Source organism: Ornithorhynchus anatinus, chromosome 18 (assembly GCF_004115215.2).
Source record: "Ornithorhynchus anatinus isolate Pmale09 chromosome 18, mOrnAna1.pri.v4, whole genome shotgun sequence".
NCBI lineage: Eukaryota > Metazoa > Chordata > Mammalia > Monotremata > Ornithorhynchidae > Ornithorhynchus > Ornithorhynchus anatinus.
The window spans coordinates 28,264,934-28,280,088 of NC_041745.1; the positions used below are offsets into that span (position 1 = coordinate 28,264,934).

At 45.5% G+C, this 15,155-nt stretch overlaps 1 protein-coding gene across 3 annotated transcripts in view; it reads left to right on the forward strand.

Moving 5' to 3' along the window:
- Positions 1 to 15,155, forward strand: part of RBM47 (RNA binding motif protein 47) — a 130,426-nt gene that overhangs the window by 223 nt on the left and 115,048 nt on the right. For 2 of the 3 annotated variants that reach the window (XM_029046682.2, XM_029046684.2), the window contains exon 1: positions 88 to 477. In XM_029046682.2, the coding sequence (XP_028902515.1) occupies positions 445 to 477 (33 nt within the window). In that variant the 5' untranslated portion in view covers positions 88 to 444. Of the gene's footprint in view, positions 1 to 87; positions 478 to 15,155 lie in introns of those variants that run through there. The other variant, XM_029046683.2, reaches the window with a different exon arrangement.

The window sequence follows — 15,155 nt, forward strand, 5'->3', positions numbered from 1 at the left end:
GCCGTGCCCCCGAGGTCTCCTCCAGTGTGGGGTGGGGAGAGGGGAAAAAGGGGAAAAAAGGGGGGTGGGGTGGGGAGGGTGGAGAAACAGGGAAGGGGGAAGCCCGAAAGTCAGGCCCTGGAAGTGGAGCAGCTTTTCTGATTTCCTCTTAATCAGGCGTTTGTCTGGGAGTACCCTTCTGGTGAGAGTCTGGACCAGGGGTGTAAAGGAGGTCAGGGAGAACCGTGGTCGACTTGAAATCGCAAGATCCTCCCGAAGGACACCGAAGGCCCAGGGTTACTGAAAACCTAAACGAGCGACCACCGAGCGAGGAACTGAAGTTGGGACAGCCGTGGCTTTAATCAGCGTGGTAGGGAGCAAGTCGGACGCTCCTGGTTTTGGTTTCCCCGAGAGAAAGGGTGAAGAAGATGCGATAGTTTTCCTCCTGGGGAAGCTCCGTAGTGGATGCGGTCGGTGAAGATCCAAGGGCCCTCGCAGGTAGGTGGGTCAGGATGGATGGCCCAGCCGTCCTCCTCGTGTTAGCCTCGCTCCTTGCCCTTCGTTCGCCCTTTTTCTTCAGCCCCAAATCCTCCCCCGCCCCTCCAGATCCCCGCCAAACTTCTGCAAGTTTCTCAATTCGTAAAAGCGGGGCTGGTTGAGTTAGCCAACTGATGTTATTTGGGTTGATTAATCCTTTCCAGCCCTGACGCGGGGGAGGGGCGGCGTGGGACGGTGTGTGGGTGTGGGGAGGGGGGAGATCAGTTTGTTTAAAGCCTGGAAAAGACGGGGCCGGAGAAGTGATGAGCTTGAAATTCAAGGAACATTTAGGCGCAAAAATTGGCTTTTAAACGCTCAACGTCTGGAGCCCTGCGTGTAAGAGAGGGGTCGAGGTTGTCCTAGTTTTGGGGGCACATGGGCCGTTCTTCAGCAAAAAGTGACATTTCTTCTGCCCGGAACAGGCAAAGGGGAAGAACTTGTGACATATGACAGTTTCTATCCGGACTACCGTGTGACCTTGGGCAAGTCACTTAACTGTGCCTCAGTTACCTCATCTGTAAAATGGGGATTGAGACCGTGAGCTCCACGTGGGACAATCTGATTTCCTTGTATTTACCCCAGCGCTTAGAAAAGTCCTTGGCACATAGTAAACGCCTAACATATACCATTAGTATTATTTACTGCCCAAAACAACTTAAATTATCCTAATATCACAGTTCTGACTACCAATCTGAAAGAACGTTTGGAAAGCTTTGACTCTTAATAGTGGTGTCGTTATGCATAGGTGTGTATCTGTTAAGCGTTTACCATGTGTCAGACAATGTACTAAGCGCTGGGAGTAGATACGAGCTAATCAGGTCGGGCAAAGTCCAGGTCCCACATGGGGCTCACAGCCTTAATCCCCCTTTGACAGATGAGCTAACTGAGGCCCAGAGGAGTAATGTGACTTGCCCAAGGTCACATAGCAGACGAGTGGCAGAGCAGGATTAGAACCCAGGTCCTTCTGACTCCCATATCCGCTAGGCCACTATACTTCTCGGCTTCTTTATCAGCTACTTTGTTTCGTGAAGTAATCATGTAGATGGACAGTGCAGCCTTAACGAGTATGCTGAGAGCACATGATTTTAAAGGGGGAAGAAAGCTTTCTGGAGGCAGTCCCAACAAATATGCGGTAAATTGCTACACTTTTCGGAGGCCTGCCAGTGGGAAAGCAACTTAATGAAGTCCACCGGGGGAGCTGCAGGTGCCGGATCAGAGAGGTGAAAGGTCATTTGTGGTATTAAGCAGAGCCTGGTAGAAGAGAAACGAAAGACAACTTGGACTTCCAGAAAGAATAAAGATTCTTGTTCAACGTTCTGTAGAGGTGTACGGTCAGAAACTGTAGCGGCAGTAAAAGCAGAGATTGAACGCTTACTATGTGCAGAGCGCTGTGCTACGCGCTTGGGATAATCCAATACAGTAGAATTAACAGACAGGTTTCCTGCCCATATGAGAGGAAAGGAGTGGCAGACACTTTTGTTTCTGCATTCTTTCTCTCTTATCTACTCTACCCTTCACCCCTCACCCACCCCCACAGCCCTACACGCATAAACTCTCTCTTCCCTCCACCCCAGGGTGGGGAGATGATTTGAGAGTTTCAGAGGAAACATTACAAAAATACCGAGTCCTCTGCCGGACGTTATACCAAGACTTCAAAAACTAGCTGTTAGAAGTTAGTAGCCATTTTTCCAGTTCTGTTCCTCTCTGTGATCCATTACAGTCTGGGCTTTCATTTGGATTTAATTTGATTTTTAAAAAAAGACCAGAAATGCTATCTAATCAATCAGTGGTATTCATTGAGCACTTACTGCATGCAGAGCACTGTAATAAGTGGCTGAGAAGAAGAGCTGTAGATGTACAGGACTTGACACCGAATGGTTTTGGGGTTACTGTTTAATCGGCCCCTCAACCACACTTCTCCTGGGAAGTCCCATGTCTATTGTTAAACTAGACTGAAAGCTCCTCAAGGACAGGGATCATGTCTGTGCAATCTGTTGTATTCTCCCAAGCATTTAAACCAGGCCATTGCAGGCAATAAATGCTCAACAAATATTATTACTTGATTGATTAAATGATTAGTGCTATAAAATGAGATCTGCCCATTCTCAGAATGTTGCTCATAGGAGTTGGTAGCATTATAAATGAAGGGAAGGGAGAAACTGGGCATATTTGTGGGTTTTGTTTCATGATCACTGAATAATAATAATAACAACAATAACGATAATGGTATTTTAGACACTATGTGCCCAGCACATTACTAAGTGCTGGAGTAGATACAATCGGAGCCCTATGTGGGGCTCACAGTCTAGGAGGAAGAATATATATTTAAATCCCCATTTTACAGAAAAGGACTCTGAGACAGAGAAGTTAAGTGACATGCACAAGGTCACAGAGCAGACATATGGTCGAGATAGGATTGGAGTTGCATGCTACCGTATTAGCATGTCTGCTTTGTGACCTTGGGCAAGTCGCTTCACTTCTCAGTGCCTCACTTACCTCGTCTGCAAAATGGGGATTGTGACTGGAAGCGCTGTATGGGACCTGGACTGTGTCCAACCCGATTATCTTGTATTTACCCTAGTGCTTAGTACAGTACCCGGCACATAGTAAGTGCTTAACAAACACCATTATTATTATTACTATGTTTCCTCAGATTTTACACATTGAATAAGAATAGACTGGAAAAAATTACTCAAAATGCACACATCCTTGAGGTTTACTGGGTTTTGAGTAGCCTTGAGAAAGAGTGGATAGTGGATTGGGGGAGAGAGCAGCTGAACTTGTTCTTTGGAAATAGAAAAATCAAGAACTCAAGAACTGAGCTTGGCTGCTGTGAAATGGAAATGGCAGTCTATCTTGGTTTCCCCCAAAGTGGTAACTCTCTGCCTTGGAACTCACTGACATCTATCCAGAGTCTGCTTCCACAATGAGAACGATTTGGTGAGGAGAAACTGAGTTTGGGGTTCACAAAGAGACCAGAGTCCCTTGCTTCAAAACTATTAACCTAGCTCTGCCTCACTAAGAGCCTACCAGTGGAGTTGGTTGCTGCAGAATTCTTAGCAGAAGATGATAGTTGGCAATCTTAGTTTGTTTAAGCAGGAATTTGCTTTCTCCCTGTTCAGGATCTCATGACAAGATTTTCTGGTTAATAATGTAGTTGTATTTGTCTCCCTAAGCAATCACCTGTTCAGAAAAGCCACTCCAAAAAATTAAATGTTCAATGACAAAATTCAGCTGATTTTCCAAATAGGTGCCAAATAGGATGTCTGGGGGACGTTCTGAGGGATTGTCATTATGAGATTGTACTGGGGAAATATATGTAATCCACAAATCACCATGCCATAAACACATTCAGTGGCCTTGCTGTTCTAAACTAGAATCAGTTCGTGGGTTCGAATCCCGGCTCCGCCACTTGCCAGCTGTGTGACTTTAGGCAAGTCACTTAACTTCTCTGTGCCTCAGTTGCCTCATCTGTAAAATGAGGATTGAGACTGTGAGCCCCACGTGGGACAACCTGATTCCCCTGTGTCTACCCCAGCGCTTAGAACAGTACTCGGCACATAGTAAGCACTTAACAAATACCAACATTATTATTATTAATCAATTCCAGATACAATAATCCGACTCACCTTTTCCCATACTCCTCCTCTTCCTCTTCCTCAGCTTTCCATCCCCCACTCCTCAATCTCTTCCTCTTTCCCCTTGCCTTTATTTCACTGAACTCCAGCGTATGGAAGTGAGGAGCTGAATTCTTGATTGGTGGATAGTGTAAAGCTTCCGTTGCTTAGTGTGGTTACTCAAACATTGTCCACCCTGACTTCTGGAGGAAATGTTCTTAATGTGTTTGTCTGTGCAGTATTGATCTCTCTCTATGGGCCCTTCATGACTTCCCTACCCATAGTTTCCAGTCACTGTGCTGCTTTTGTGTAAGGGGTTCACAATCGAAGCATTGTTTAAATAGAAAAGTAAACACTGTACCTTCTGGAGTGCCATTTTGGTAAAATCCGAAGAGAGGACCGAGAACTCTTCACTGGGATTTGCAACATCTCACTCCACTGCCTCAGTTTACTACTTTATAAAATGTGCATTTTGTTTTCCTAAGAAAGCCTCCAGCTGCTTCCATGTGTATATTAGTCAGATTCAGCTGTACCAGGCAACCTTCCTGCCTTGGAAACGCAACCTGTAGAAATAAGGTAGCAATTTTCACCTCCCACGGGCTGAGGTTGGGAAGCAAATTATTTTTGGCAAACAATAAAACCCTCCGATATTCAATCGTGATTTTCTCAGCCAATTCTACTGACCATGTGAGATGGTTGCATGTATTTTTTTTTTTCCCCAGTGAAATTTTTCTGGGCCTGAAGATGGCCTTGTGCTTTCCTAGGGAGCTAAACCAAACCCTGTTCCTCATTTGGGACAATGAGATGGCTCAAATTGTATTTCTTTCTGTTGTTGCAATTTTTTAATGACACGGTTCTGGGTACACCAAGTCTTTGCCCAGATTAGGCCCATCGTCTCAGTCTTGAGTCTCCAAGACAATGTTGGCTTTGTGCAGGGCTGACTGGCAGGCTCTCGAGGTTCAGAAGCACCTTAAAGCACAATTTCATATTAGCTGCCACTCAGTGGCCTGCTCTGTCCCCATTTATCAGCTGAATCTCTGATCGGGTTCTTTCCTCACTTAGTTCACCCACGCTATTTTAGATTCTTAACTTTTTAGGGAAGAGTGCAGAGGTGAGAGGAGCAGCATCGCCTAGTGGAAAGAGCACGGGCTCGGGAGTCAGAGGACCTGAGTTTAATTCCAGCTCCAACACTTGTCTGTGTGACCTTGGGCAAGTCTATTAACTTCTCTGTGCCAGTTACTCATCTGTAAAATGGAGATTAAGACTGTGAGCCCCTTGTGGGACATGGATTGTGTCCAACCCTATTACCTTGTATCTACCCCACTGCTTAGAATGGTGCTTGGCACATAAGTGAGCAATAATGAGTACAATTTTAAAAAAATTAAAAAAAAGCTCGCAAAGAACACAAAGACCTAGTGGAAAGAGCACAGGACTGGGAGTCAGAAAACCTGGGTTCTATTCCCAGCTCCTCCACTTGACTGCTGTGTGAGTTTGGGCCAGTCACTTAAATGCTTGGTACTTTTTGCCTCATCTGTTCTCCCTCGCTCAGTGAGTGCTTTGTGGGACAGGGACCATATCCAATCTTATTGTATTGTATCTTCCCCAGAGTTCAGCACAGTGCTTGACACATGGTCAGTGTCTAACAGATACCAGGAGAGAAGAGAAGCCATGGTTGGATGGGCTTTGTCAGGTCCCACAAATGGAGGCCTCTGGGCTGGACCTGAGCCATAACAGGAAGCTGGGGGGCTCATGAGGTGACTAAGGGGAAGGGAGGGCTTGGCTGTTCAGCCCACTTTCCCAGGACCCAATATGGTGATCGTCCCTCCCATGGCTCTAGAGCTGGTGGCAAGTGCCCTAATAATATTAATTGTGCTACTTGTTAAGTGCTTACTATGTGCCAAGGACTGTCCTAAGCACTGAAGTAGATATAAAATATTCTGCCCTAGTCTGGCTTTCTTCCTGGTTCCTCCTGATTAGGGTATGGCCATGCCTAAATCCCTGAATCAATCAATCAATCAATCAATTAATGGTATCGAGTTCTTACTATGTGCAGAGCACTTTACTAAGTGCTTGGGAGAGCACAATGCAACAGAGTTAGCAGACAGTTTCCCATCTTTACCCCAGATTTTCCACCTGGAAAGTGGGGATAATATTCACTCCCTGTCTGCAAAAACAAGGAGTGCAGGGAAAACACTCTGACCTCATAGGAGGGCATTGGCTATCTTGGGAAATGCTCAAAAGATTTCAATCCTTTTTAGAAGCGGCATGGCCTAGTGGAAAGAGCATGGGTCTGGGAGTCAAGAACCTGGTTTCTACCCCCGGCTCTGCCAGTACAATAATTTGCAGGGTGACCTCGGGCAAGTCACTTAACTTCTCTGTGCCTCGGTTTCCTCAACTGAAATTTGGGGATTTTTACTTCTCCCTCCTACTTAGACTGTGAGCCCCATGCGGGACAGGAACTGTATCAGATCTAATTGATCGCACCTACCCCAGTGCTTAGAACAGTGTTTGACATATTGTAAGTGATTAACAAAAGAAAGTACTCTTGCAGTCTGAAAGGTTCTTCTAAAGTGACTCAGACCCTCCCAGTTCCTCCAACATCCATCTCTCCATCCCCAGCCCCCGAGGCCCCAGGCTTGACCTGTTCCATGTTATGGTCCATTTTAAACTTTAGTGAGTTCTCCTCATGATATTCATGAAGTCCAGTGTGTATACTATGAGAAATTATGGTCTTTACCAAAATGAAAGCAGAAATAATTCTTCAGTTCAATTAAATACTCAGACTTGCCTCATTGTGGTCAGCATACATTTTTTAGGGATCCAGAGGCACAGTCCCTGCTTTAATAATAGCAAAAATAATATCAATAATAACTGTGGTATTTGTTAGGCACATACTATGTGCCAAGTACTTTACTAAGCACTAGAGTAGGCAAAGTACAATCAGATCAGACACAGTCACACACTAAAAAGGTCTTTAATCCCCCATTTTACAGATGAGGACACTGACACCTAGGTATGTCAGGTGAATTGCCCAAGTGATATGTCAGGCTTTTGGTGGAGTTTTCACTGATAGGGAGAAACTAAAGACATCAGAGGTGCCCTTGGCAAAGGTTGGACAGTGAAGTTTGGACAAAAAGAAGGGCTAATCCAAGGAAAGATATTAAAGACTCTGGTTAAATCCATCAGTCAATCCACCAATCAATCAGTGCTATTTATTGAGTGCTTAGTGTGTGTGTGAAGCACTGTATTAAACATTTGGGAGAATACAATATAATGGAGTGTGTAGACAAGATCACTGCCCTTCAGGAGTTTACAATCTAGTTGGAGGTACTAGTGATAAAATAAATTACAGATAGGGGAAAGAGCAGAATATAAGGATATGGAAATAAGTACTGAGAGGGTGGAGTGAGTATCCAAGTGCTCAGGGGTTGGAGAAGTATAATAATGGCACTCGTTAAGCATTTACTATGTGCCAAACACTGTCCTAAGCGCTGGGGTAGATATAAATTAATCAGGTTGGACAGGGGCTCACAGTCTAAATTGGAAGAAGTAGGATTTAATACTCATTTTACTGAAGCATAGAGAAATTAGGTGACTTACCCAAGGTCACATAAAATAAGTAATAATAATGTTGCTATTTGTTAAGCGCTTATGTGCAGAGCACTGTTCTAAGCGCTGGGGTACATACAGGTTAATCAGGTTGTCCCACGTGAGGTCCACAGTTAATCCCCATTTTACAGATGAGGTAACTGAGGCACAGAGAAGTTAAGTGACTTGCCCACAGTCACACAGCTGACAAGTGGCAGAGCCAGGAGTCGAACTCATGACCTCTGACTCCGAAGCCCAGGCACTTTCCACTGAGCCACACTGCTTCCCATGGCAGAGACAGGATTAGAACCCGCATCCTCTGACTCCCAGAGTCATGGTCTTTCCATTAGGCTATGCTGCTTCTCTCAAATACGTGGGTGTCGGAGAAAAGAGGTGGAGCAGGTGGGGAAATAAGACATTAGGGAAGACCTCTTGGAGGAGATGAGATTTTAGTAAGGCCGAAAGGTAGAGGAGAGTGGTGGACTGTTGGAAATGAAGGGGAAGGGAGGACATGAGGGAGGGGCTGACGATGAGAGTATCGCATGGAAAACACCAGGCCCCCAAACTGATTCTGCTCCTGGTGAGAACTGGGAGAGCAAGGGTCCATTCAACTGACCCACGCAGGAACAGTGGGCCACTGGGGACCGGCTCTCAAGGTGGTATTGGGGGCTGCAAGTGAATCCGGGTTTGCTGGTTCGTAGAGCAGGACTGGCCTGTTTGGGGAGGTTGAGGCAGAAGGAGCAGGCCGGCTCTGACTGATTCCCAGTGAAGCGTTGCACCCTGAGGCCTGGCCTCAGGCAACTAAGTGCAACCCTATTTGCAGAACTCAGAAAACCAAACACCAAATGAGCTCATTCCCTGCATAGATAAACAGCAGGTTGACCAGATCTTCATTCCATGAACAGAACGTTTCTGCTCGGATTGTACTGTAGCTGTTCTTTTCCTTCCAAAGGGCTCTTTGATTTTAGAGTGTGAAATGAAACTGACATCTTGGATCATAACTATAAATAGCTGGCCCTTTTGTATGGTTGGTTCTGGGTCATGGGGATCCCAGCACCCAAATCTCAGCCCCATCACCTGCCTTCCAAATAATCGATAGACTTGAGACTCTTTCAGTCTGGTAGCCTTTCTCCTGGTTCTCCTCTTACCTCTCTGACTATTCCTTCTTGAGTTTCTTTTCTTTCTTTCTTTTTTTAAATGGTATTTGTTGAATGCTTACTATGTGCCAACCACTGTACTGTGGGAACATGTCTACTAAATCTGTTTTATTATATTCTCCCAAGTGCTTAAAACAGTGCTCTACAAACAGTAAGGGTTCACTAAATATGATTGATTAATTGATTAAGAGCTGAGGTACATATAATTGTCCGACACAGCCCTTGTCCAAATGGGGCTCCCAGTCCAAGTAGAAAGTGGAGCAGGTATTTAATCTCTATTTTATAGATGAGGAAACCAAGACACAACGAAACTAAGTGGCTTTCCCAAGCTGTCACAGCAGGCAAGCAGAAGAACTGGGGATAGAACCCAGGTCCTCTGACTCCCAATGCTCTTTCCACTAGGACACGTTGCTTTTTTCAGCTGGTTCTTTCTCTGCCTCCCATCTCCTAACAGTGGGTAATACTCCAACCTCTGTTCAGGTCCCCTACTTTTCTCAGTTTGCACAAACTCCATCCACTCTCATAGCTTCAAATACAACTTTGCTGATGACGCCCAAATCTACCTCTCCAACCCTGACTTCTTTCCCTCTCCCCCACCTCCGGGATATCTCTACCTGGACGTCCTGCTGGCACCTCAAGCTCAACCTATTTCAAAACTGAACAACTCATCTTCCCTCCTAATTCCATTCCTCCACCAAACCTTCCCCGTACATTTGACCCCACCATCATCTTCTCTGTCTTCCAAGTCCAAAACCCTAGCATTATCCTTGACTCCTCCCTCTCTTTTAACTCCCGTTTCGGTCAGTCACCAAATCCTCCAGCCCATTCCTTGCCACCCAGATTGCTATCACCTTGGTCCTAGCTCTCTTCATTATCGCACCTGAACAACTGTTTCCGTGTCTTGACCGGTCACCCTGCCTCCAGTCTCTCTCCCCTCCAATCTATACTTTACGCAGTTTTAAGGATCATCTTCTTGAAGTGTCACTCATCTCATGTCTCCCCTCTCCTCAGGTCCCTCCGAAGACTTCTCATTTTTCTCCCCATCAAACAAAAACTCCTCCGATAAGCTTCGAGACTCAGCCCCTAGCATTCGCATACTTATTACATGTCCTCCCTCAGCATTTCTGTACGTATGTATGAGCAATTGTCTAGTCAGCTTATTCTGATTATCTCATTTGTAAATATTTTTATTTGTCTCTTCCAGTAGAGTGCAAATCTATGTGGGCAAGCTATGTGTCTCATGCTTCTGTTGTAGTTTCCCAAATGCTTTTTGCAGTTAGAAGCACTGTGGCCTAATGTGGCCTGGGAGCCAGAAGTCCTGGTTTCTAATTCCAGCTTTGCCGCTTACCTGGTGTGAGACCTTAGGCAAGTCACTTCATTTCTCTGGGCCTTAGGTTCATCATCTGTAAAATGGGGATGAAGTATCAGTTCTCCCCACCCACCTCCCAGGTTAAATTGTGAGCCCCTTGTGGAACAGGGACTGAGTCTGACCTGATCTGAAGCTTAGAACAGTACATAGCACATAGAAATTACTTAATAAATACCATTATTGTTATTAACTCAATAAATATCTTTAATATTGCTACAGTAATTGCTTAGTAAAAACACGAATGATTGCAAGAAAAGATTGACTTTCCATCCGATCAGCGGCAGGCATAAGAGGGGAGGGCAGCATAAAGGCTCTCAGTGCTCAAACTGGCTTTGTATCTGGGTATCCATGTTAATGCTCATGGATCAAGTACGGGCCTGGGAGTCAAAAAGACCAGAGTTCTGATCCCGATTCCACCACTTGTCTGTTGGGTGACTTTGGATAAATCACTTAAATTCTCTGGTCCTCAGTTACTTCATCTGTAAAATGGGGATTAAGACTGTGCACCCCATGTGGGACATGGACTATGTCCAACCTGATTAGCTTTTATCTACCCCAGTACAGTGTCTGGCACAAAGTAAGCATTTAAAAAATACTATGAAAAAAATGCCCCAAACATTTAGGAAAAGAGTCCAGGAAATGACTCTACTGCGAGCTGACTTGGACTTGTTCCTTTAATCTCTCCCAGAAAGGGGGGCCGGAGCCATGGTTACAAGCTTACTGTACTTAATGAGTCACTTGAGGGAAAGTTAGGGATAAAGAGGGGACAGTTAGGGGTGAGGGTTGGTTCTTCCAACCATGAGTATTGGGCAACCAATACTAATAATAGTATTTATCAAGTGCTAACTGCGTGCCAGGCACGGTACTAAGCGTTGGCCTAATGGGAAAGAACACTGACCTGGGAGTCAGAGGACTTGGGTTCTCATCTCGGCTCTACCACTCATCTGCGGTGTGACCTTGTGCAAATCACTTCACTTCTCTGTGCCTTAGTTGTCTCATCTGTAAAATGGGGATTATTATTAATAATAATAGTTATTATTATGGTGTTAAGTGCTTACTATGTGCTAAGCACTATTCTAAACACTGGGGTGGGTACAGGTAATCAGGGTGTCCCATGTGGGGCTCACAGTCTTAATCCCCATTTTACAGATGAGGTAACTGAGGCCCAGAGAAGTGAAGTGACTTGCCTAAGGTCACACAGCAGACAAGTGGCGGAGCTGGGATTAGAACCCATGACCTCTGATTCCCAAGCCTGTGCTCTTGCCACAGGGCCGTGCTGCTAAGTGCTTGAGAGAGTAATAATAATAATATTTAAAGTTTATGGTATTTGTTAAGCACTGGGCACTGTTCTAAGCTCTGGGTTAGATACAAGGTATTCAGTTTTGACTAAGTCGCTGTCCCACATGGGGCTCACAGTCTTAATCCCCATTTTACAGATGAGGGAACTGAGGCTCAGAGAAGTTAAGTGACTTGTCCAAAGTCACACAGCAGACAAGTGGCGGAGTCGGGAAATACCACCACCATTATTATTAGAACCCATGACCTTCTGACTCCCAAACCCACATTCTATTCATTAGGCCATTCCTTAGCCCAGCTCTAAGTCTAGCCAGAGTCCCTCTGAGTGCATAGCAGGTTGGCCAGGGCAGCAGGGGCAGGGGGTGTCCTGGGCACTGTCCCTGCAAACTCCATCCCCACCCCAGAATCCGAGTGGAGGTGGCCAGAAAGCATTCCTGCTGGCAGGCGGAACTGGGCCGGCCACGGAATCGGGCACGAGTGGCAGCACTGGGCATGGGTGGCAGCATCGGGCATGGGCAACAGGGGTGTCCGGACTTGCGAACCCCGTCGTAAGGCGAATCCGAGATCCTGTGACCCGATGGAGTGATTTCACTTTCCAAGCGCCACGTGACTCAGGAGCGCAGCCTGGGTGACTAAGGATTCGGCTCACGGCACATGATGATGTTGCAATCAGGCCCTGGCTTTCCTGTTTCCAAATCCCAACACCACCTTTTGCAATCTTGGTTTGATTTGAATCTCAGCTTTACAACACTCTCTTTTGAGCACCCCGGCAGATGGCGTACCCTGAGATGATTAAACGGGATGAACTCTTGTTACTTTTCTGCTCGGAATTCTTTTTCCATTGTAATTCAGTTCAAATTAATGATTGCCGTGAAAGTAACTGTCAAGCCGGTTTGTCCTTTTTTTTTTTTTTCTTTCAGCATTTACACTTCCCACCTCAGAGGTTTTGCCAAATGCCAACTTCTGCTCGCTCTTCCTGGTTCGGGCAGGGTGGGGAGGGAATGCTGACTGCTGGGTCTCTGAGGGTTTTATTTTCTCCAAAGCCTGATTTCCACTTCCTCGAATGGCTCCACCCGTCCCACCATTCATCTTCCACACCTGGGCCCCAGACTGATGCACCAGAACCTAACCAGATCTGTCGGTTTGGAGCCTCCACTGAGGATTTAGTCCAACCTAGTGGATCTGAGTGGAGCGTCCAGGGGAGCCTGAGAGTCAGAGACTTCAAAGGGGCCCCCAGCCTGGGCCTCCAAGTCCTAGGCAAGCCAACTCAGGTCAAAGGTTACCCTGCTGGAGAGAGCTTGGCCAGGGGCTTAAAGCTCAAACTTAAAATTAATGTGTGGAGTTTTAGTGCTAAAGATGCAGGAAGAGTGGTTCTCCTACTGTTTGAGAACAGATTGCTCACTGGGCCAGAGAGTGGAAAGGGGCCTTTTACCAGAAGCAGGGTGGTCTAGTGAAAATAATGACAATAATAATAATTGTGGTATTTGTTAAGTGCTTACTACATGCCAGGTACTAAGCACTTGAGTGGAATCAAGCATATCTGGTGGGATCCAGTCCCTGTCCCACATGAGGCTCATAGTCTTAATCCCCATTTTACAGATGAGATAACAGAGGCACAGAGAAGTGAAGTAACTTTCCCAAGGTCTTACAGCGGACAAGTGACAAAGCCTAGATTAGAACCCAGGTCCTTCTGACTCCCAGGCCTGTGCTCTACCACTAGGCCTGTGATCTAGAAGTAAGATGACCTGTGTTCCACCACTTCCCTGCTGTGTGGCCTTGGGCAAATCACTTCACTTCTCTGTGCCTCAGTTTCCTCGTCGGCAAAACAGAGATTCAATACCTATACTCTCTCCTACTTGGACCAGGAAACCCTATGTGAGACAAGGACTGTGTCCAACCTGATTAACTTGTATCTCCTCCAGTTCTTGACAAGTGTTTAACAAATACCACAATTATTATTATTGGGAACTGAGGAGGAGGAACATTTCTTGAGCATCCACTTGATATAGTGCATTGTACTAGATGCTTGAAATGTACAGAATAATGAATTGATGAGTTCCCTGTCCATAGGGGGCTTTCCCGCTGATGGGAGAGACAAACTTGAACATATTTAAAACTGGAGTGAAAAGAATAAATGCATTGAGCAGACATGTATACGTATGCTATAAATTCATAAGTTGAGTTAGCTGAAAGGGTGATATGGTTCACAGAAACTGAGAAATTAACTGGGGGAGACTGAAGGAGGAGGGATTTATAAGAGGGATTTAAGTGTGAGGAGGGACAGAGGTCTGTCTGATGTAGAGAGGGGAGTGACTAGCCATCCTGGCCAGACTGCTCCTTAAAGGCAGAGATTGTGTCTTCTACTTTCATGTTACTCTCCTCGGTGCTCAGTGAAGTGCTCTGCACCTAGTAGATATGCAGGATAGTGCTCCACAGTATATACAGAGTTGTCCTTCATGGTTGAAAAAAGACACCTGATGGTGAGATTTGCATGTGTATGTGTGTGTCCCTGGGCATTTGCAGTCCTGAAAGGCTCATGCAGAACCTACAGTTCCATTTGTACTGTGCACCCACAGAAACTATCTTCTGGTTTTTTTATGGTACTTGTTATGCGCTTACTATGTGCCAGACACTGTTCTAAGCTCTAGGGTGGATAAAAGGTAACCAGGTTGAACAAAGTCCATGTCCCACATGGGACTCAAAGTCTTAATCCTCATTTTACAGATGAGGTAACTAAGGCACAGAGAAGTTAAAGCAACTTGCCCAAGGTTACACAGCAGACAAGTGGTGGAGACAGGATTAGAACCCAGGTCCTTCTGATTCCCGGGCCTGTGCTTCATCCACTGGGCTACACGGCTTCTGTTATACTGAACAGTTTGTTGTTTGTAGCTACTGATGCTGTTTTTGCAATCCTTGCGGAGCTTGTATGTAAAAAGAGGCCCCTTTATTCCATCAATCGGTCATACTTACTGAGTTTTTACTTGGTTCAGAGCACTGTACTAATTGTTTGGGAGAGGACAGTAGAGGTGGCAAACACAATTCTATTATACTCTCTCAAGCCCTTGCTTGATTGCAGTGTGCTGTACTGGTCTGCCTGCAGCATTTGCTACCCAGTTTTGGGCTGAAATGCAGTAGAGTCTGAGTCTTCCTTTACTATCTCTTGGCTTTCAATTTCGTAATTTCAGCTAACCACACCAGTAGCTGTTTGGGTATCCCCATCTGACATGGATTTTTCTCACAAGTCACACAAAGAGTGCATAGCTTCAAAGTCAGTCAGTCAATTGTATTTATTGAGTGCTTACTGTGTGCTGAGTACTGTACTAAGCATTTGGAAGAGTACAGTATAATAATATAACAGACACATTACCTGCCCACAATGAGCTTACAGTCTAGAGTAAAAGCTTCAAGTCACTTTATTTCTCTGTGCCTCAGTTACCTCATCTGTAAAATGGAGATTAAACGTGTGAGCCCCATGTGGGACATGGACTGTGTCCAATCTGATTAGCTTGTATCTACCCCAGTGCTTAGTACAGTGCCTGGCACATAAGGGCTTAACAAATGACGTGTTTTTTTTTAAAAAAAAAAAACTAGGCGACTCTTTTAGTTCAAGGA